The 24470-nt window shown below is 27.2% G+C and overlaps 1 protein-coding gene across 3 annotated transcripts in view; it reads left to right on the forward strand.

The window, feature by feature from the left end:
* LOC107439743 (membralin) overlaps positions 1-21714 on the forward strand; it is a 48541-nt gene extending 26827 nt beyond the window's left edge. For all 3 annotated transcript variants that reach the window (XM_016052428.4, XM_043044322.3, XM_043044324.3), the window contains exons 9-11: positions 793-925; positions 16160-16259; positions 18347-21714. In XM_016052428.4, the coding sequence (XP_015907914.3) occupies positions 793-925; positions 16160-16259; positions 18347-18688 (575 nt within the window). In that variant the 3' untranslated portion in view covers positions 18689-21714. The remainder of the gene's footprint in view (positions 1-792; positions 926-16159; positions 16260-18346) is intronic.
* Positions 21715-24470: the final 2756 nt, after the last annotated feature.

Raw genomic sequence — 24470 nt, forward strand, 5'->3', positions numbered from 1 at the left:
ATAATAAGCACTGAGTTATCCTAATCAAAAATATTTGGGGTGTATATCTCACAATATTTATGACTTCTATCGTGTCCTGTCAAGGATTTGAAAAAATCCTGAAGTCTGGCCAAATTTGTCGAAAAATTACCTTCATGACCTTCTTAGACTGTAACAAAATCGTTAAGAATGATTTAGAAAGTTCACATTATTAAATAACAATATTCCCCCCCCCAAAAAAAAAATAAAAAGAGCAAGTGTCTTTGATTGAACTTTTATGCACTTACAACAAAATTAGGCAATGTTTTTATTCTCAATTTAAAATTTATTATTTAAAGGTTGCTTTTTATATTTGTTTTATATTTAATTTAGTAAATGAGCAGCTATGTTGTGACAGCTGATTTATAAGTTTATTAAGTACAAAATTCAAGGGAGTCTTTAATCGTATATTTATGAGTGTAGTAATGTTTACATAAAAGGCCAAATCGCATTGTCCTTCAATATTAACTTAAAAATATTTTGAAGTAACTTATTAAAAATAGTTGTTTATGAAATCATTATATTAATTTCCTGTTTTTAAAAAATAACATCACTATTTGAAACTTTAATCTTCTATTAACTTTTTTTCTGTTACTAAATTTTTCACAATTTTTTTTTCTTAAATTTTTTGCTTAGTTTTAGTATTATTATGTTATTATTATAGATTATTAGTTTTGTGACAAAACATTCATAAACATTTTTGATTGCTAATATTGCTACTGAAGAATATAATCTGACAATAGAATGTAACTTTGAAAATTATTTTATCTTTAGGCATGGAGGCTATAATGTCCGAGTATTTTAATGATGCAAATTCTGCATTTTACATTATAATTCTTATATGGATTGCTGATCAGTATGATACTATTTGTTGTCGCACTTCAGTTTCTAAAAGGCACTGGTTAAGGTGAGTTATTTTTCTTTTTGTACCTCTCTTATTAATACTTTAACTGTTTCACAAAATTAAAATATAATTTATAAATAAGTAAAAGAAAAATTTCCCTTTCAAGCATTATTCCTCTTGTCCTTAATTTAGAGTAATGTGGGGGATAATTTTTTTGTTAAATCTTTTTCTGCTGGGTTAGCCACATTTTAGGAAAACCAGGAAAAAATTACAATATTTACGACACAATATTTTGGGCACTCCACCGATCACAGCTGTTGTTACACTATGAAGCATATGTATCAATAAATTAAAATTCACAAAAAATAAACAAAATAATTAACAATTATTAATAAAAAAGTTAAAAATTAATGCTAAAAAAAACAATTAATAACCATAAAAAACAAGCTAACAATAAATAACTAGCAAAAAAAAAATTAACAGTCCTGCTTAAACAAGCATCTTACAACTTAATTTATTTGTCATCTAATCTGCAACAACAGAAGTCGCACTGATATTACTTGAAAGTTGAATTACGGGTATAACTGAGTTATTGCAAAATGTATTTTTTTTCAATGTAAATAAAGAGTTTTGAGTTGATAGTATTTAGTATATTTATTTTTCCAATAATCACGAAGTCAAAATTATTTGACGGCACGTCTATGACCTCATTAAGCAATTTTTTTAGAGAAAATGGCACGCTGGTGTATAAAGGTTCGCCACCCCTGGTTTAGTGTAATCTCTCCATAATCAAAAGTGAAAAGCAGCGTGATTGCTGAAAAACAGAAAACTGAATTATTTTCTAAGCTTATTCATAATACCATATTAAATGAGAGCATGTGTATATTTTTGCACAATTCAAATTAAATATTTAAAATATCTCATAAAATAGATTCTGTTTAACTGAATTCATCTATGGTTGACGATATAAAGCCTTTTTAAAAATTAGGATGGTAGTGTGCTGTATAATCTCTGCAATAATAATTTGATTTGGAGATTCGTTTAAAAATGTATTTGTATGGACATCATTAAAACTTAATTAGTGGATTTGTAGTTTAAATAAAGTTTCCATGTTGTTTTAATTAGAATAATATTTACTAAATCAGAGAAAAATTATGTTTCTATTTTAATGGCTACATATTAAAAACCCATTACATTAAAAGTCAGGTTTTATTAATTGATTAATAACAGAAATAAAATTATAAAAATTCTTACTGACCATTAACTACATTGACAATATGCATGCTGTAAAATTTTTAAATAAATTAAATGAAAATTCAAATATCCTTTGTGGTTGTAAAATGCTGTTTCATGGCTATGCCATTGAGTATGCTAATTCTCATGCTTCTGTCTTTGATGCAATGTATGTTGATTTTTTTCCTTTTAACAGTTTTTGTTTTAACTTGTTTGTTTTGTTGTATGAAAATGGCATCAAATGCAAATCTTCCGCATACAGTAGACTATTGTTAATTTAAATTCAAAGAGGAATTTGAAAAAGTCCCAATTAACTCTACAGTCATAAGCAAAAAGCTAACAAAAATGTGTATTTGCTAAAAAATAATATTAAATACTCATATTCCAGATATTCATGAAATCAGTGTTGTAAAGTTTTGGAAGTTTTTTTTAAATATTTTTTTTTATGAATTATTGACTGATAAGGGAAAATTGGGATTACTTGGTACACTTTTCAGTTTTTATTTATCTCATTAAAAAGTTATCCATATAGTTTGATTTTTCTCTGCAATACAAATTGTATACTAATCACAATTTTGTACTTTTTTTTTAAAAAAAAGTATAAATTGAAAAAATTTTTTACATTGATTTTTTTAAAAATAACCTTGAACAAAGAAAAACCTTGAGGCTGGAGTACCTCACATGGGGCTGGATGGATCATGTAGCAAAAATATGTTTAGAAATAATATTGAAGTATAAATGTGATCTGATTTTGTGAGACATTAATTTCTTTTGTTTTTAAAAGCAGTGATCCATTTTTAAAAAATAATAGTTTATTGTAATAAGTCTTTAATTGTAAGTAAATGAAAGATAATCATTGTTACTGCCCACAATTATATATTAAATTTTATTGAAAACAAATTTTTTGATACTTATACTAATAAGTTTTGTATAATGAAAATGATGTAATGGTTTAAAGTAATTTATATCAAATTAAAGTAATCAGAGAACATATCAAACATTAGCCGTGCAATGAAAAGCCTGATATTTCCTGAAAAGGGTTCTGAAAAAAATGAGAATTATATTCATGCATTATAAATACATAATATTCATGCATTATAATACATGCTTTTTAAATACTTATTGAATTTAAAAAAAATGTTTTTATCACTGTTGCATTAATTCACTATAAATATTAAAACTTTCGATACTATCTCAAAATCTTATGTCTGTAAGAATTTTGTTCTTATATTATCTTTGAATATGTCATAATTTCTTAAATAGAGTGTAATGTTTCGTGAAATATATTGTTTTGTTTTTTTAAATTTAATGACACAAATTTTTTTTAAAAATGAATTTTGGAGTTGGTGCTAGATATTCTATGAAATGTCTTTCATTTCATGGAATATTGCCTATCTATCTTGAGAACTGTATTCTTAATTTTGTCCCAGTCTAACTAGGGATAAAAAGCAATATTTCCGACAAATTTTTTTATTTAACTTGAGTAGAACTAGTTAAGTGTAATTTTTATAAATAAAATTAATAAATTTGTGGACAGGATGATTTAAATTTTCTTTAAATACTTTTATGAGATGTTTGTTAACTTTCATTTCTTGAAATTTTGTTATTCTTCATTTTAGATTTTTGTACCTTGATTTTTTTAAAAAGAATAGTTAAAAGATTCTTCTTTTTCCAAAAAAATATAAACAAATTGAGCTAATTATTAAAAGTTTATAACTGTATAATATAGCTAAAATAATGCTTAGAAAATAAGTTTTTCTGAATTATTTTTATGATCACCAATAGTGTTTTTTAGTGGACTAAGGTACCTTATGTTTGGTGTTTCACAAAAGATCACAATGTTTTCTTTTCTTGTCATTTAAACTTTTATAGGTGCTGGCAATTGTTAAACTAAAAATCTGACCTTGAAAAATAATTGCAATTTATGGCTTTGTTCTTATTAAAACTAAAACAAATTTTAAAAGGTAAAGTTGTAGAATTCTACAAATTATTTAGCAGTACTAAAATACATCTTATTGAAATAAAAATGGCAAACTTAAACTGTCCATATGATTCTTTGATTAGATTTGTTGTTCTAGTAATGTAACATTAAATGGAAAAAAAAAGAAAGATAAATTTTTAATAGCATTAAAATAATTGAGCCTGGTCTTACACACTTCTAGGTTCAACTTATCCTCTCTTTATTTCATTAAAATTGCAAATGATTTAAATTTAAAATTATATAATTTTAGTCTGCTTTCTTATTTTTAGAATTGAAGTTTGTTTTTAATTTAGTCAGTCAAAAATATGTAGTAAAGTTACATTAGGTAAGCAGGAACCTCATCTGATGATACTATGTATGAACACTTAAAGAATTTATTAAAAACAACTTGCAGTGCTGAAATTTTAATTTTTTAAGATGAAAATTTTCTATATGTGTGGATATATAAAAAAATTTATTTAAAAAAAATATTTTTAAAAATTATGCTGCAGGACTTTTAATTATTTGATATAGATATTTTTTATTCATTAAAATGGTACTTAAATGGTAATGGTAGCTTTAAAATGGTACTTGATACTTGGCTTCTGTGTTGCAAATTTTTCTAAAAATGCCAGTTAAAAATAAGCATAGACTTTGGTAAAAAAGTGAACTATTATGCAATATGATGGACGCTTAATTTTTTAATTATTTTTTAAATGCGCAATAAATCTTATAACTTTTTACAACAAATATATTTTCTACTTATGTGCATTGTTAAAATCACATCTTTAATTTTGCTTTCTAAATTTCTCCAAATATTGACACTCAAAAATGAATGTTATTTTTGGTAAAAAAAGTTAGCTAATGTGTTGAGATACAATGGATCTTTTACTAATTTATTTAAAAAAAATTACATTAGGAAACCTAAAATTGTTTGAAATGTATATTTTCTACTCACACTGATTTTTAAAATAGTGTCCTTCACTTTGTTCTGAGTTTTAAATTTCCTTAAAACTGGCTGTCAAAAATAAGCCTTGAATTTAGTAAAAAATGACCTAGTATGTAACTATATTCTTAAAAAAAATATTTAAAGAATTAGCACCATGGAATGTCTTAATGTTTTGACTCTCATGATAAATATTTTCTGCTGGTCACCATGTTTGAAATGTAATTTTACTCTGTCTTTGAATTAGACCTTTATATAAAAAATGATATTTAAAAATAAATGTTTACTAACTAGAATAATATTGGCTAATATGTAAAGATATAATGGATCCATTTAAAATTTATTTTCAAAAATAGTATTGTCGAACTTAGATATTTTTAAAATATATATTTTCTACTCATGTCCATTTACAAAATGGTATCATTCACTTTACTTCTGAGTTTTAATTTTTTTTTATAACTGGCAGTTAAAAATAAACTTTGACTGAAGTAAATAGTAGTATAGTATGTAACTTTTAGATACTTCAAAATTTTAAAACTTGTAATGAAGATATCTCTCACAATCTCATCATCATTATTTGCTTAACAACAGTTGACTTTATTATTTTTTAACCACTAATTTTTTCAGCTGTTTATTTTTATTACTATCATTAACTTTTAATTTACTATTCTTCAGTACAAGTAATCTTAGATGAATGGCCAAAATTTTCAGTAAAAGGCTCCCATTCTCTAAGGTTCTTAAATTTACTCTAAGTAAAGAAGCTTGTTAAAACAGATTTCGATAATTTTTACTCTGCGCTATTCAAATAAATCATTTTTAGAAAATTGCATGAGTTATTTGTGTAAGTATGACGTATAGTAGTATAGATGAAATTATTGAATAAAAAACTGTTATGAGCAAAGATTTTTAGGACAATAGCTAATTGTTATGAAAATTTGGAGTTATAATGTGAATTAAACAGGGTGCATGGCATTTTTAAAAAGCTCTTAACGGTGCTTATTTTTGATTTTCGTTTTTTAAAAGCCCTTAAAGGTGCTTTTTTATTTAGGTGTTTTTTAAAAATGCTTAAGTTTCCCTTTTCCAAAATAAGATATGTTTTCATTACCATGTAGATTTTTGCCCCGAATTATACAAAAAGCGTTGTTTTTACTGTCCGTTTTTACAATTCATTCAACCACTATCCATTTGCCCCCACCCGCTTTGGTGGCCCTACGACCTGCGCACAAAGTTGAGCGCTTTACGGTAGAACAGTTTAACGAGAACCAATACCACACACCCTTGGTGCCTTCGTAGACTGATCCAAGTGGTCACCTACCCGCTCACTGACTGCAACTGACCTCTCACTGATGCTTGACTTACAGTGTTCCACTGTGAACCGTGTCTTAACGATCAGTCCACTGCAGGACTAACTATTAATTTAAAAAATATAATGTACAACGCAATATTGAATATATTTAAATTTCTACAATAATTGGTTTTTAGGCGATTTATGATCAAGTTCTTTGTCAGAAACTAGTTATTTTATCTTGACCATGTAAAGTTTTTGATAATGTTTTTGAATTTCGTTTATATAATATGTATAAATATGAAGAACTTTCTATGATAGAAATTTTTTTTTATTAGTCCACAGATCCTAATTATAATTTTATTTTAAAAAAAATTGCTTAAAAATATTTGGCCACACACCCTGTTAAGAATGATAATATACTGAGTCAAACATGTCCAGAAATTTTGAAATCTCTTGCATTAGGAACCATCTGTACTGAGTATTCAGAACACCATTGGCCACACATTTATACAGATGGCTTCTATTCTGAATCACTTATGATAGAAGGTTCAGGCAGATTTTTTTTTGTTCTTTTCATTTGTAAGGAACCACAAAACAGTCTTTGATGGCAAGATTCATGCATATTGCAGTGAAGCAACTGATCAATAAGTAACAACAATCAACAAAGCAATCTGAGATTAAAGTAACAAAAGTTTCAGATTTACAGACTTCAATCCAAGCTATTGGCTATGAAAAACCCTTTCTTGACTAAAAGACTCCAGAGCTCATCAGACTTTTATATCAGAAGAACAAAAAGCATCCAGTGGATACCTATCCACTGGGTACAGTAACAAGCAAGCTGATTTCCTTGCTCGGAAGAGTACTCAACTACTTCATCCAAATTGCTCTGGGCTTCCCTCCCATTAAATAATACTCTGTATAAAATACATAATGAAAATAAGGATCTTCTCTAGGCTGCATGAAGATATAAAGAGTAAGAATCGGAGTGAGGCAGAGGTTGAAGAAATGCCATGTAAACCTTGCCAAAATGCAGTTTTCCAACTCCTTAACAGGCCATGACTGTCTGGGAGAACACTTGTATCATTTAGGTATTTATGAACAACCTGATTGTCATCTAAGTGACTCTAAAAGATCATACGAATCAAAAATAGCTTCATCGCTGTAAGACACTCCATAGACTTGATTCTGAAATTGCAACATATTGGCTTGCAAGTCTGGGATAATAACTACAGTGTTTCTTCTTCTTCTTGCATTGGGATTTTTTGTCCTTTCTTTGTTGTATTTCTCTGCATTCCTCGCCATTTGAAATATATATATATAAAATTGCTCTTTATTGAAAATGGATTCAGTTGGACACATAAGGTCAACTTTTAATTTTGAAACATCTCTCCTCCTCCTGTGAAATTAGGTAACCTGATATTATGTTTTGTCTATGATAATATACAAATTATCTACTCCAAAAAATCCATTTTTATCAATAATATTCATGAGCTAGTATGATTTTTATGTGCATAACTATAGAATCATAGCCTTCTCATTGCTTGTAATTTCAAAGTAACTTTGCTCAAATAAAGGTTCAAATTGTTTAAATTATTATTTATTTTCTTTAACTGTTACTTCTTTTATATGTTGGGTATCTAGTCACTAAATTGTTTTAGACATTTATTAAATTTCTCTAAATTGTGTAAACATATTATAATTAAATTTAAATACTATATATCACAATTATTAAAGAAATCCAACATTTTCAAAGTTAACTGACAAAAAAAGATTAAAAGCTATGTTACCTATATATATATTTTTTCAGTTCGAAGTATAAAATAAAGTTTGCAACTTAGTCGATTCTTTTAATCAATAAAATATTAAAAACAGTAACTTTGTCTACAAATTGGTAAGTACCAAATCTTTCCTTACTGAATATTCAGTTTAATGGCAAATGAGTGAAAAAAGAAAAGAAAACTTATTATAATACACACATAATAGCTAAATCAAACGGTAATGCAAAAATAATACACACACAAAAAAAGAAGAAAGTTGAAATATTTTTTTAAAACTTATATTTTTTGAATGGACTAAGATAATACTTAATGTAATATAAATATACAAATTAATATATCTGTCCACCTAAAACTGTAAGGTGCATCTGTTTTGAAAAATATTGAAGTTCCTTACGAAAGGGACCTCTTCCCTTATGTGTTGTCTTTGTTGTGTTTGTTAGTTTGTTTAGGTTTGAAAATGGTCAACATTTTGATGTAAATTCGTTGCTTGTAGCGACCGGAAAACGATTGAAACTTGTACTGACAACTTTTTGATAGGCCAGAAAAAGGGTGATAAATTCTGTTTATAGTAGTCAGAAAACTATCATCCAGTGCAAAGATTAAATTAATGTTTGTGAACTAAAGTTGTCAGAAAGTGGTCTTAATTAAATTAGTAATGAAGTGGCAATAACTTCTGATTGATGTGGACAGGAAAAAATTGAAACTTGTATTGTTGTCCAGCACAGAACTTCAGTGGAAATTTTGGCTTTCTTGTTGGAAAACGGTAAAAATATCGATTACTTAATTCCACCCTTATAGTAATGAAAGCAAATTAAGTAAAACGTTGTAATAATGATTAAAATGTTTTTTTTTCCATCCAGAAACAACAAATATTTATATTTTTATCATAAAAAATATGTCATAAAAATTATTAGACTGTGTCTAAATAAATTGCCTAATTGGAGAGGTTGGCTTCGTGAAAATTGTTAAAAAAGGACAACACAGTTGAAGCCTTCAAAAAAAGAAGGATTTTTTTTTTTTTAACGAATTTCGTAATAATTGGGATTAACTTAACGCTTTTTTTTTTCTTTATATTTTAATCTTCATTTATCATGTTACAAATGCAAAAATTAAAAAAATTAACGTTTTTATAGTACAATATTTGTAACTAATTTTTGAATTATCCATAACTTGCTGTTCTCATAATTTGAAAAAAAAAATCATCTAAATTTGGTTCTGTTTTAATTTTTTTAAATTACATGAATGTAGTTTTCAGACACATCTTCAAAATTTTCTTTTCATCATAAAAAGGGCGGATTTTTGGAAAAAAAAAACATATAAAGAAAACATAAAAAATCAAGACAAATTATATTACATTTTCAAAGATTAATCAAAATCAGTCAACTCAATTAAATCAGTTGAAAATTGTACTAGTTAGAGATACAGCAAGTTAGAGAAACTTAGTTTCGAGTAAATTGCGCTTAAAGTTTTGTTATCAATAATCCATATAAATATATAAAATTTTGCTACTAACTATATTGCATTAATACCAGGTCTCCATAATTTTCAGTCATCTTAAGTGCTAGTCTAGCCCTTTTTCTTGCCGATCTATCTTCATACGACGCCTCGTTTGTTTTTAGACTATCAGCCGAAATTCTGCAGTCATCTTCATTTTGAGCATATCTTTGGCTGCTGGGCCTACATTTATTTCTAATTGTTCCATAACTGTCACTAAACCTTCACAACTTTTATTAAAGAATATTACAGCTAAATAAATTGCAATTTCAACTATTGAACAAATTATTTTAATAAAATAGTTAAAATAATTTTACTAAATAGTATTTTACTTATGTAGTTTTGATCGGATTGAGCAAATCCATTAATCAACCGAGTGAGCGCACAAGTTCATATGATCATATGTCACAGCGCGTCCTGCTCCGCTCTAGAGACACATTATTCTGCAACTGTCACATTTTTACAAAAATCTATTCCATGTTTAAATAATATTCTTAGAAAGATTAACTATTGAAAAATGCAGTTGTTTCCCTTTAAAAACTCTTCTAGGTTGGTAGGTGAGTAAGTGAATTATATTTTTCTAGTTTAGACGTAAAATAAACTGAATTCAAGTTACGTGATGTTATTTTTTTTATTATATCAGATGAAAATTATGACCCAATTTTGTAATTACTTTAAAATGAAGATTATTTCGGGCGAAAATTTTTTTTTCAATATTATGTGCTATTTTTATTATATATAATTACTTCATAAATATTACTTTAGATTCGTTTTACAATATGAATTAACGTTAATATTAGATTTATTCGTTTTTGACCTGTTTTCAGAAACTTCGCCTCTAAAACCATAACAAAGTTTAAGTGCAATTTTCGTAAAATTTCAATTAGGCCCACTTTTACATTACTTTAGTTCTATCTAACAAGAAAAACTAGTTAATTGCTTCAGAACAATTATGACATTCTGTTGGAATATCTGCCATTTTTCACCTAGAAATTTAGAAAAATTCAGTTCCTCTCTGGATCGTCAATGTTTGTCTGATTCATGAACTTTTCCTGAGAAAATGTCAAGATATTTCTAGAAGCTCAAAATTTGGAAATTTGGAATGCCCCATTACTATAATTTTTTGATAGTGGTTTCGAATATATCAATTGTCAAGGTTGTAATGGGAAAGCAGGATCTTTCCAAGTTTTCTTATCAGTATTCTGTGAATTTTTGAAGATGCGAATTTGGGGAACGTCTGACTGAGTACTAGATTTTATGTGAAGTTCATTTTTAAGTATCTTAACCAAATGTACCTGATTTCTAGCAAAGCTGGCTTTCATATCTGATTATTTAGGTGCTTTTTTTCAAAACTTCAGAATTTTTTGTAATGTGAAAGAGATACTTTTCGTGAATCGAAATTTTGAGAAGGATTCGTAAAAATTAAAAATTTTTTTCTTTTCTTCTTTTACCATATTTTTGTTCGTTTTGCTGTCGAAGTATAAGCTGTTATTGATGGCTCATGTATTTCTTGTAACAAATGGGAGTGGATCTTAGAACTACGAAAGTTTGTTAGTCTCGATATTATCTGCTGCGTTCTGCGCATATTTACATATTTATTACTTTCACTAGATTCCCCGACAAAAACAAATGAAAGAGTTCTTTAGAAAAGATGCCTTTCTCCCTTTGACTGACGTTGTGACCTTCTTAAGACCTAGTAGCAAAATCAATGGCCGACCCCAATCAAGTTGAGTGGATGTCCTGCTTCTTTCGGATGACCGATCTGGGCGCCCCTCTTGCTCCACCTCTTCTCATCTGGCCGCAATTAATCGGCGGGCTCTTTCCGTGTCATTTGTTTGTTTTCCCCATTCCCTGAGAAAGATAAATGTGAGCAGTAACTTTGCCATTTTTTCTTCTTCTTTCCCAACTCTCTGGGTTCCGAAATGGACGAACTATTTGAAGGAGTCGTGGAAACTCAAATGCTTGAAATTCAACTTTATGCCGTTCTCAGCGGAGATTCCAAAAGTTAATTTCATCGTTTTTCATTTAAATGACTGAGAATATAAACTGGGGATTTTTAGTCCGTTTTTAGAAAATTGCCAATTTTGTTTCAATGGGTGTTTCTGTTGTGAAGTTTTTTTAAAACCTTTTTTTTAATATTTATGATAGAGGCATATCATTGCCAACGGCAGTATAATGGAAAATATGGCAGTTGGCGTGGATTGACTAACTGAAGTAGATAGTGAAAACAGGATAGTAAACATAACAAAAATCTATATCGTTGTAGATCTCGAAGTGCAAAATAAAAAGAATATACTATACTAATAAAAAGAATTTGTTGTAATAAACATAACAAAATCTACATCGTTGTAGACCTCGAAGTGCAAAATAAAAAGAATATACTATAATAATAAAAAGAATTTGTTATAATAAACATAGCAAAAATCTATATTGTTGTAGACCTCGAAGTGAAAAATAAAATGAATATACTATAATAATAAAAAGAATTTGTTATAATAAACATAACAAAAATCTATATCGTTGTAGACCTCGAAGTGCAAAATAAAAAGAATATACTATAATAATAAAAATAATTTGTTATAATAAACATAGCAAAAATCTATATCGTTGTAGACCTCAAAGTGCAAAATAAAAAGAATATACTATAATAATAAAAAGAATTTGTTATAATAAACGTAGCAAAAATCTATATCGTTGTAGCCCTCAAAGTGCAATATAAAAAGAATATACTATAATAATGAAAAGAATTTGTTATAAAAAACATGGCAAAAATCTATATCGTTGTAGACCTCGAAGTGCAAAATAAAAAGAATATTGTTACCCAAGGGGCATTTCAAGTAAAATCATAAATTCTGCATAATATAAATAAGGGCAGGTCGCTTTTGGAGTACAGGAGACATCTGTTACAGGCTTGTTATCGAAAAAGGACACTGTTTTAAGAGTAAAGGCTCCTGATATCTCATGTTTATTATTTAAATAATTTGGCTGAAGATTTAAGACCAAAAAATTCGTTGGAAATTGAAGTAAATCATGTATGTTGTTATTTAATGTGGCTGAAGAAAGAAAGGTTAAAAATAGATTTTGAATAATAATTAGTTATACACTCGCGTTGAAATAAAAAGTTACACTCATGGAGAATAGAAATGTTTGCATTCACTTTTTATAAAATTGAATTAAATTAATTGATTATTTATTTAGAGAGGAGTTGGGAATTATTAAATTTATGAAATAAAAGAAATTTAGAAGCTGGGAGATATGTAATGTTTATTATGACACCACAAGCAGTGAGTGTTATTTTGAGTGTAAATTCGAATAAATTATAAGGATAGTTTGATGTTTAACACTATTCTACCTACACAAAACTTTTTTTTTTTACCCAAAAAATTTAAATTGGAATTTATGAAAATGTTTGTTTTGTACTTAAAAGTGGAAAAAACCTATAGATACCGAAACGGTTCTGTCTTTGTACAGTATCAGTACAGGCTGGCATGTTTTTTAAGCTTAGTCTTAAAAATAAATCGGAAGTAGTCACCCGGAAGTCTTATTATGAATTTTAACCTCTAACGCCACCTGTGCTAAGCTTTATTTGTTTAACCATTGATTAATGTTATGTTCTATTTCTGTTTCATTTTTATTCTTTTATTCTTCTTTGATCTCGACCATATGGTTTTTGAAAGTGGCTATTTATGACCTTTTGAATCATTTTTAATCAGATTGGATTCCTTATTGAAGTCTAATTTTTATATTTATATAAAATTTACAATGGTCCAAAATGTTGTAGTTTCTTAAATTTGCATTATTTAGAACATTTACACTCTACGTTTAAAATTTAAACAGCTGGATATACGCCTATGTAAAAGCTTTGAATAAATCGAAAATTTTATTTTATAAATAAGTGTCTAAATCTAATAAATTAGGAATAATTTATTTTAAAAATACTTGCGATTTTTGAAATTTCTGTTAATTGCTTCCAATAAGAATAATTCTATTTAATGATTTTAAATGTATCATCCACATAATAAAACTGTACGTTTCGTATCTCTTCATAGATTTTTTTAGAGGTAAAAAACTATTTTAATCTATTTGAAAGAGAGGATGAAGCGGGGAAAAAAACCCTTCATATTCTTTAGAAAACATTGTCTAATTCCTCCTTTTCGCAATCCTTGCGGCATTGTTCCTGTTGTAGATCTTGTCTTTTTAGGTGTGTTTGCAGCGTACCATCTCTGGGTCCCCTTAATCCCCTGTTCTTTATTTCTTTTACAGTCTTTGGATCGATTAGAGTTTTCTGAGAGTGGCCAATAATCCTCTTAAATGCTGAGCGGTGATGGAAGCGGAGCTCTTTCTCTCTCTAAAAACATAGCCTTACAAAGAAAAATAAGTCCTGCTGGAAGAAGTTTTTATTTCCTCTTTTTCATTCCTTTACTTTTGAGGAATTTACAAAGCATAGCGTTTCTTTCTTTTTTCTACAACTATAGCATTGCACGCGTATTTTAAAGGTTAAGAATCTTGTTAAACTGGCAACAATTTGTGAATTTTAAGTAGCTCTTTTCAAATGTTTTTCGAAAGAGATGTTTTTAGTGTATATTTCGTTTATTGAATCAGGGACATGTTATTTTTCGTGGTCTTTTTTTTTCTTTTTGTGTACGGATTAATTTGAGTGCGTACTGACGTATGTAAATATGGCAATTGTCTGGAGTTTCGCGATGTTGAAGTTTTCTAAAGTCGCATTCATTGTCAATGAAACTTCGCTCACTGTATCGATTTAAATTTAATTTTTGATACGTTTTTTTTTTGTTGTTGCCGTTTAAATGCGTATTGACGATTTTTGCTAAGCCTTGTTATTATTCGATAGTATAAAACTGTTGCTTTAGGGATGTATTTATTTTTTACTATTCATTTTAATTTAATCAACTGTCAATATGTTTGTTGGTAATAAAAATAAGGTTTTTCTTCTCATTTTTAATTTTTAAAATTTAAAAGTGTTAGAGAATTTTTTTTGAAAAATGGTTTATAAATTGATGTCAGTCGACCTTTCTTTTTTATTACTGTCTATTGTAGGAAGTGATCTTTAGATTTTCTTTACTTGTCTAGTTAATTTATTTTCAACGTGATAATTTAAGATTGATTATCTTCAATTTCATTATCTCACTTAAAATTTTATCGTATTTTTTTAAAATTGCTTACTTTTCAGAGTGAGAGGGGAATGTGACTTCTTCAGCTCTGTTATATCCTTAACTATTTACGCTGCAATAAAAAAAAGAAGATAATATTCGCAGTTTTATAGTGATTAGTACTTATTTCAGATATTTTGCTAAGTCCCATAGTTTTGAATATTTTAATTTTACATTTCTAAGTAATTTACTTCAGATTTTATGTAGTTTATTATATACTTAATTTTTATACTTATTTTTTTTATTTGAACTTATAATATTTGTTGTTTTAATTAAAAATGTAATGTCTAAAAAATGTATTCCTCCATAAAATTCGTTATCCCTTATCAATGGGATTTTTCAGCATGTCCTTTAATGCATGAAATAACCCTAAAAAATCTGCAATATTTCAAAATTGTGTCTTTTTAATTTATTTATTTACAAATTTATATCTACCTAGATTATAAAAAGTGTTCTCATTTCCCACCCCATCTATTTCTTAAGTTATTTCTTAGAACTTTTTTTTTTTTATTATTATTTTTGTTGGAAGTTGTATTTAATTTTATATATTAATAAGTTTTTTTATTACAGCTTTTAGTTTTTCATATACAGGGTGTTCTGTAATCACAACTCTAAATATATATTTTTAGAATCATTGTCACAAAGAAAATATAAAAAGTATACACATAAGAGATCACAAATAAATATCTAAGCGGGAAAAAAGCAAAAACGCTATCGTAATATTTCGAATTTCTTGTGATGAGGGTGTATTAAACCCAGTTTGATTGCCTGGTTAAACTTGTTGGCATTTCTAATATTAGCCTTCCAACTATTTTCTGTTTCTTCTTGTACTAAAATAGGTTTTAATGTTTTTAATTACGTTTTCTTTAGCCGAGTTTTGTTAAATTTCAATAACGTTTCTGTTTTGTTCCTTTTTTTTTAAAAAATGTATTAATTTGTGACCCCTGTTTTGTTTGCTTTTTTTAACTTCATGTTTGACAGTGTGTCTGAAAATGTCTATTTGGAGTGGTTTTTATGGAATATCCTTTTTGTAACGATAACTCTAGAAAGAGAGATTTTTATTCTAATATTTCATTATGGTATCTCTCTTTCTTTTTGCATTGCTCTTTATTTTCTAATCTATTAATCCCACAAGAAATTTTTGAAATTAGTTCACCACCGAAAACACTTACCTCTATTGCGGTCAGGTGGACTTTTTGTATCTTATTCATTGATATCTCCTCAAAACAACTCAGTTTTTTTTTCGTTGCTTGAACTTTCATGGCCAAACTTAACTTTATGATGTTCAAAAATTATTGTTTAAAAAAGACAAACCATTAAAGTTACCATTGTAAAGGTTTGTATTTTTTAAACTTATTTAGTTAGTACTAATTAACAAAAATCTTAATTTGTATTTTACATTTAATTGTTTTTATTTACTTTTACAGGTTCTTCTATTTGTATCATTATGCCTTTTATGCTTATCATGACAGATTTAATGGGCAATATAGCTCCTTAGCATTTATAACATCATGCTTATTTATTCAGGTAATTATTGTCGTTTTTTTTTTTAACCTTTATCATGATTCTTTTTTGTTTATGCCATTGAATTGATTATTTTTACAGCTTATTTGTGAGTTTTAAAAGATTTTTTTATTATTTAAATTTAAACTCTTTAATTACTTTTGAAATGCTAATACATTTTTTGATTTTTTGATTTCTGCTGTTTTACGTTTATTTAATCTATTTTGTATTTAAAAAAAGTGGTGTTGTAATGAAAGATTGTTGCTTATGTTTTTCTCTTGGGTCTATCTGTACTATATAATGTTGGTAGAAATTGTTACCAATTCTCAAAATTGAAAATTTAGTCCACGTGTACAAATTAGTGTGGACAAATGAAAAAAAAAATCATGATTAAAAATAAATATACAGTATGGAACCGATTATCTGGAACGATCGGGACCATCGCTATTCCGGATAACTGATTTTTCCGGTTTTCTGAATCGCTACAAAACTTCGTTTTTTTTAATTGTCAAATTCAACTAAAAAAATATATTTGGAAATAATCTTGAAAAGAGGAAAAAACGATGAAGTAATACACTAATGATTGTTTCCAAAATGATGGTAAGGTTAGCATCTTTCAAAAAAGAAAGAAAAATCTTGAAATCTTATGAGGAGAAAAACATTTGTTTTTCCAAAAATGGCGGGAAAATTTATCGAATTTCGTTCCGGTTATTTGGTTTTCCGGTTTTCTGATTTCCGGATAACGGGTTCTGTACTGTATAAATAAAACAAATGAATATAAATAAAAATTAGCAAAAAAATCTGAATTTGTTTTAAAATTAGAATTTTTATATAAAAATATTTTATTTAACATTCAAATATTTATATGATCCATAAACTATATTCAGAATTTTTTAACTTGAACTATTATTGACTTACTATTCCAGGCATTGAAGTTTTGTAAAGTTAATAAATCTTATGCTATTTTAGTAAGCACAATTTATGCCTATTTCTGTGCAAATAGTTTTGTAATTTATAATTGATTGAATTGTTGGAAGAACTCACTCTTCGTATGACCTTTCTAGATCAAGTGATTCAATTAAAAATGACATAAATTACATGTAAATAGTTATTCTAATTGGTATTATAAAAAGTTAAATAGAAATTTTTATTTTATTGTTTACTAATTAAAAACAAGGTAAAAAATAAAGAAGCTTGGTTTGAGTTTGAAAAACTTGGTCCAAAAACTTTTGAAAAGACCTATGAAAAGTAGATTGTTATGAACAATATATATATGCATGTCACGTAAATGAAACAAGCCAGGTACCACTTGATTAAAAACTTCATTTGCTTCAAAAATTTATAAATAGGAAAAAGCAGTCAACATATTTCAAGCACTCAAAAACAGATGCCCATTTTCAAGACTTGCTAAAGGTAAATGGAATGAAACAAAAGTGTTTTGAAATATAAAACTTAAAGTTGTCAATGAAAACTGTAAAAATAAAGGTGAGAAACATAACTAGAAAAATTGCAGTAGCATGGAGAGAAAAAAGATGAAAAATTGAATAAGAAAAACCACAGTGGCCGAGAGGAATAAATGCCGAATCTCTTGTTGACGACATCAGTTCCTAACCACCTCAGCACGTGGAAATGCATTTTACTCTGGTTTGCTTCGCTCTACCACTGTGGATTTTCTTGTTCTGTTTTTCATCCTTTTTTTCTCTCTCGGCTACAATGATTTTTTTAGTTGTGTTTCTTACCTTTATTTTTGGCAACTTTATGTTTTATATTTCAAATCACTTATGTTTCTTCTCATTCCATGGCAAGTTTTGAAAAGGAGAGCCTGTTTTAGAGTGGTTGAAGCATGTTGACTGTTTTTTCCTATTTATAAATTTTTGAAGCAAATGAAGTTTTGAATCAAGTGGTACCTTGCTTGTTCATTTATGTGACATGCATATATATATCGTTCATAACAATTTACTTTTCATGTGTCTTTTCAAAAGTTTTTGGACTTTAGTATTTTTTAATTTCTAAGCATTGTGTTATTATTACATTTTTGTTTAAGTAATTCAGTAGCTGCGATTATGCATTAATAATTAAAAAAAGAAATCCAAACTAATTTTATTTTACAGCATTCCATGATTTACTTTTTCCACCGATATGAGCTTCCAGCAGTTATGTTAGCATACGAACAAGAGATGGACTATGATTCCGATGGTTCATATCATTCTGAAAATTATGTTATGAGGCCACATGATGAAAGTCACCAACGTCCCGCTGTACAACATCAAGAACAATCTGTTGCCAATGTGCAATCTTCTACACCAGCAGCTGTTCCAGACGATTCTGCCTCCCCCTCTTCTAACAGAAATAGTGGCTCTAATTCTGTGTCTGCCAATAGAAACAGACGAAGAGGTGGTAGCAAGCATCAACGGCATCCCCCTACTGTGGATAGAAGTCCTCAAGTCTCTTAATTATAAGCATTTTGCTGGAAATTCTTGATTACTATCTTTTGCTTGAAAGACTATTTGAAGTATTCTTTGAGCAAAATATTTCCTCCTCATCGTCTCCTTCTGTTTTATAAAGTGCTCTTAAGTACCTTCAGAAGTGATGAGTTCTTTGAGAAATTAGAGAGGGGTGTACTTAAATGTCACGGCTGAAATTGTTTTTCGTTCTGCTAAGAACCCACAATGCATCAACATTCATAAATTTGATTTCAACTTATTTTCTGCTGACAGCTAACTATCTGTAAATGTATGTCAGATAATTTAGGTCTTTGTCAGGTCTTTGATTACTTGGACTTTGATGGTTTCCTGTTTTTTCTTTTTGACTGATAAATTTAAACAGATAATTTATAACCTTTTAAGTTGTAATTGAATTTAGAACTAATTTCAAAAAATAATAATGATGCTACGTTTGAAGACGTTTATGGTAAAATAATTATGATGCCATTGTTGGGGCTGTTATCAAAGCATATGAAATGAGTCATGTTGAACTTTTTGCAGTATTATGTGGAAATAATTTATACTAACTATATGTTTAAAATGGCCATATACAAATAGTGGCTCGGTGTCTAGAAAGTTGTCATTGCTGCAGAAACCGTTTTAAGTTTTTGTAACAGGAATCTACAAAACATTAACGTACAGTCATAAATGTGATTTTAAGCAATTCGTGTTGACAGCAGAATATCTTTTAAGCCTTTTTCAGATATTCATTCAATATCTGTGACTACTTAGGCTCTTTTATGGTTTCTCTAAGAAAAAATAAGTAAAAATTGACAGATAAATTAAAACAGATTAAATTGTATTTTCGTCGAAATTGCTTTTAAATTTTTTTTTCAAAAGTTAATAATGATACCTCTCTAGCTTAAGTTTATGGTATCATAATTATGATGCCATAGGTGGGATTATTTATATAAATCTATGAAATGAGTCATTGCCCATACTTTTTTTAGTACTATGTGGAGATAATTATACTAACCAACATTTATTAAAATAATTTCATACAAACAGTTGGTGGAAGGTTGTCATCTCTGAAAAATTTCACGTATCATATTCTTTGTGTGTTTAATTTTTTAAAATTTATTTACACTAGACTTCGATATGGATCTTTTTTATTAAGATTTAATAGTGTTTTTGCTAGAGTAAAGTAGTTGTAATATCAGTGCACATGCGTCATTTATTCTTATTTGTGAATTTTAATCAAGAATTCACGTTCCTTTTTATTAGATTTTAATTTTGATTGACTCATTCTAGAAGAATAGAATTAGTTTATAGGCTTTTATAGGCAAATGACACCATTCAACTTTGAATTTGTTTTTAGGAAAGGTACCTAAAAACATTTACATTTGTTACTCCGCATGAAATTGTAGAGTACATTTATTAGATGTTTTCTGTTTCGAGGTATGAGCAACGATATCGATAAATGTTATCCAAGTGTTGATGTAAATTTACGTATTCATGAAATATCTTTATAATATATGAATGGTGTGATATAGTTGTGATGATGCTCAAGTTAGTGTCGTCGATTAATTTATGCATGCGTTTTAAATTGTGATGTTTATTTATTATTTAATGTGTATAACTGACTAGAGAGTTGTTTTTTTCAAAATCAAAGACTGTTATGTTTTGAGTTGAAACAATTGTTTGCTTTAATTCTATTATTTTCAAATCAATAATTATGTGTTTAAATTAATGATGACTTTGTTTTACAGGAATATTTTGTATAAATTTAGATTCTCTATTGTTTTTTTAGTACATGTTTATGTGTTTATGATACAATTTAAGTTATAAATTAGAATTGAAGAAGATTTAAGAATGTATATCTTTTGAGTGAAAAGATTCTAGTCAATTCAGCATCAAAAGAAATTTCTATTTTAATTTTTGTATTAAATTGTTTTTAATATCTGTGAATATATTTAGATGTATCGTTTTATCGTAATTTTGTTTAATAATAATAGTACTGGAGATCAGTTACTTCTGATAGCATATTTTGTTGATTCCACAAATAATTCAATTGATGCTTTTAATAAAGCGAATAATAAGCAAGCCCTTTTTTAATTACTATTTTTATTATTCAAAAGCTTTCGAAAGTTCATGAAATAAATTTTATTAAATTCTTTTCAAAATAATATTTTGATATTTATGAAGAGAATAATTGTAATAAAAGGTTTCCAAAATGGTTTATTTTTAAAAAATGATGTTTAATTTTCTTTCAGTATATTGCGCCATGAAATTTTTTTAGGTTCTAATGGTTGTATCATCTAAGTCAGGATTTTTATCCTGTTCCCCATTTCCATTTCTAATTTATTACACAGGGGGCGTAGCTTTTTTAAAAAGTTCTTAAAGGTGCTTATTTTTGATTTACGTTTTTTAAAGGCCTTTACAGGTGCTTTTTTATTTAGAGTTTGTAAAAAGTGCTTAATTTTCTGTCTTTTAAAAATAGATTTTTTCTTTGCTGTATCGATTGTGGCTCTAAATTACAAAAAAAAAAAAAAAAATGCATGAATTTCACAATTTTCCCTGCAATATTTATCAGAAGCTAGTTATGTTATCACGATTATGTAAGGTTTTTAAAAATGTTTTTGAATTTTATTGATTTGTTCATAAATTAATAACTTTAAATGATAGAAAAAAATAATTTTTATTACTGCAGAGATCCTAATTATGAATTTTTTGGAAAGTGATTAAAAATATTTTTTAAGTGCTTAAAAGTACTTAAAAGACGCTTATTTTTTGTTGAAAAATCTAGCTATGCACCCTGTTACAACATTATGTTTTTATTAGTAATAAATTTTGTAATTCAAGAAACTCATTTGTTTAATTTCTTTTAGTTAAATAACATTATTGATTATCAAAATTATTTTTATAACGTAGCTAATATTTTTGTTTATCATAGAGAAATTATGATTTTTTCAATTATTTGTTTTTTAAATCAAATTATTTATTAAATTCTTTTTTGTTGCACATTTCTTGTAAATAAATATTGAGTGTTTCCTTTTCCGTTTGCGTACAATAGTGTCCGTCTACTAACTTAAGTGTATTTAATATATTACTACCTTGTAAAAATTAAGATAAGAGAAAAAAAAACTTCGGATCCAATAATAGACTTACTACTTTATACAATCTGTATGAACATATCAAGAACAGTAGAGCCACAATTATCTGAGAGTTTTGCGGTAAATCGGTCTAACTTATATTGCACGTAATCAATCATTGTTCATGGTATGAAAAGTATTATTTCAAATGAAGAAAACGTGCTTCCAAACCAAAAATGAGTGACCAATTTTTTTTTTAAAGAAAGTGCAACTGAACACTTTCCTCTCTAAATTTTTGAACACTTATGAACTATGTATGCACTTTTTTTTTCTTTACCATTTGTTGTTTCAGTGATTTAGACCTAGAACAAAGATTTTTGTTGTATGTTTAAATTATATTTACATGCATGAATACATTTTAGAAGTATTTTTCTTGCTTCCATGTTTGTGAGGTTTTTTGGATTATCTACAATTTTTGTTATCCGCGGTGCCCTTGGCATTTAATTATGTGGATTATCAAGGCTCTATGGTATATTTTAAAAAGCTAAACTAATCAGGTATCAGTAGACAAATGAATCAGCGGCAATATTCTTTTCATATGATTTGTTTAAGCCATAATTGTCCATTAGTAGTAGTGGAGTTCTACTAATTGACAAATTGTTTTTCTGTTCTGCTTTTTTTTTAAATTAATTTTTCCTATTGATGTGATTAAGAGCAGAAAGAGGTGAGGGTGCCATTAGAAAAATGAGTTAGTGCTTTTTTTCCCTCAGGTTCTTTCACCACATACTTTTATTTTGTTTTATTATTATTATTAAAAAAATTATTGTTATTAATTATTTTTTAAAAGATTAATTTTTTTCTTAATAGCAGACAAAAAGTCTTAAAAGAAAAAAATTTAAGTCACCATTAATATTAGCCATTTTTTATTTTGTGATTACAAATTGTGTGGAGTTAATTATATTTTTTATACTGTTTCATTTTATTAACTTTTTTTGGTGCAATGTACCTGATCTGGATCAACTTATTCCAAAAATATTATTAACCTTTAAAAATGTAAAACTCTTAGTTTATAAATGTTCACTTTTTTTCTTTAAGCAAACGCTATACTTTGAACAAAACAGTATTGAAGTATATCCCGTCACTAAAATTATACCATCTACGCAGATGTCAATGTGATCCTGACAGTTTCTGTCCAAAATTTCTTGCATCAGAAAGGGGTAATCAAAAAGCCGTAATTTTCCATTTAAATTTCGGTGTTCTTTTTACTTCTCTGAAACTATTTTCAGAATTTTGACTATCCTATTTATAGCTGTTAATAGGAGTTCTGTATTATAATTTTTTTTTAAAAAAAGTTTTATAAATTTTATTATGATATTGAAATATACACAATTTTTTTTGCTATTTTTCTGATCTTATTTTTTTATCAGTTTATTTGAAAAGGGAGGTAAAATGTTTTATCATGAAAGGTAAATATAGTTTTCACTTGTCAAAGTGGCTTTTTATGATTCTAATGCTTATTTTACTTTAATCGAATTAAATAATGATTGGTTTTAGTTTTTCTTATACTTAAATATCAATTTTCAACCTCTACTATGTGTAATTTTTAACTTTGCTTATATAAGAAACCTAAAATTATATATTAGGGGTAATCTTATACCTATTTTACTTCGATTGACTGAAATAATGATTGATTTTAAATTTCTCATGCTTAAATATCAATTTTCAATCTCTACTGTGTATAATATTTAATTTTGCATATATAAGAATTCTAAGATTATATATTAGGGGTAATCATTACAGAACATCTTTTTAGAGAGCTTTGTTCAAAATTCATTATAAAATATTTTTTTACTGTGTAAAAGTTTTTCTACACATTCTGCACATTTACAAGAACTAAGTTTGTGCTGACTAAATTATTTTATGTGTCTTGCAAAAACATATATGGTTTAAAATTTTCCTAATAATTTGTGTGTTTATGTTTTTAGAAATCTAAGCACAATGTTTCTGTTTTTTATTTATATGAGGTATTTTAATTTATGTTGTTCCTATTAAGCGATACTCAGGATCTCTATTTGGTCTCCTAAAGTTTGGGGATTTATTTGTTTGTTGATTTGGTTCTGGTACTACATGCTTAGTTTCTCCATTAAAATAATTGAGTAGCTCAAATGCTAAACTTGCTTACTCACTTCTTAGACAGGATGTGAGAATTTTTCTTTTTTAAATAAAAGGTCACATTAATTATTTCTTTTATACAATTAAAAATAAATTTAAAAAAAAACTGCTGAAAATTTAAGAAGTCTATTTTCATATTGAATGTTCTCAAAAATCTGATACAATTATGCACAACTGGAAGAACATTTAGCAGGCTTTGTAACTGAACTACTCGATTGAGACTATACGGTTTTGTTAAATTTATGTAATTTATTTCTGTCTTAAAAGAGTAAATAAAACAATTTACTTTTTATTGAGTGTGTCTTTATTGCATTATCTTCTATTCTTTATAATTTATAATTTTTTTATAAATTATAAATTTTTTGTCGATTTTTTTTTTAATTTTATGCCTTTATAATATAAAACTTAACTGATTTTTAACTTAATTGACAAATTAGAAATGCGGATGAAAGTAGATAACAGTGGAGAGCATTTTTTTCTTCTGTTTTGTGAGATTTTTTAATAGATCTTAAATACTTTTTTATCTAAGATCTATTAAAAAATCTCAC

The sequence above is a fragment of the Parasteatoda tepidariorum genome, chromosome 3, assembly GCF_982258835.1.
Source record: "Parasteatoda tepidariorum strain Cologne lab strain chromosome 3, Ptep-v5.0, whole genome shotgun sequence".
NCBI classification, from domain to species: domain Eukaryota; kingdom Metazoa; phylum Arthropoda; class Arachnida; order Araneae; family Theridiidae; genus Parasteatoda; species Parasteatoda tepidariorum.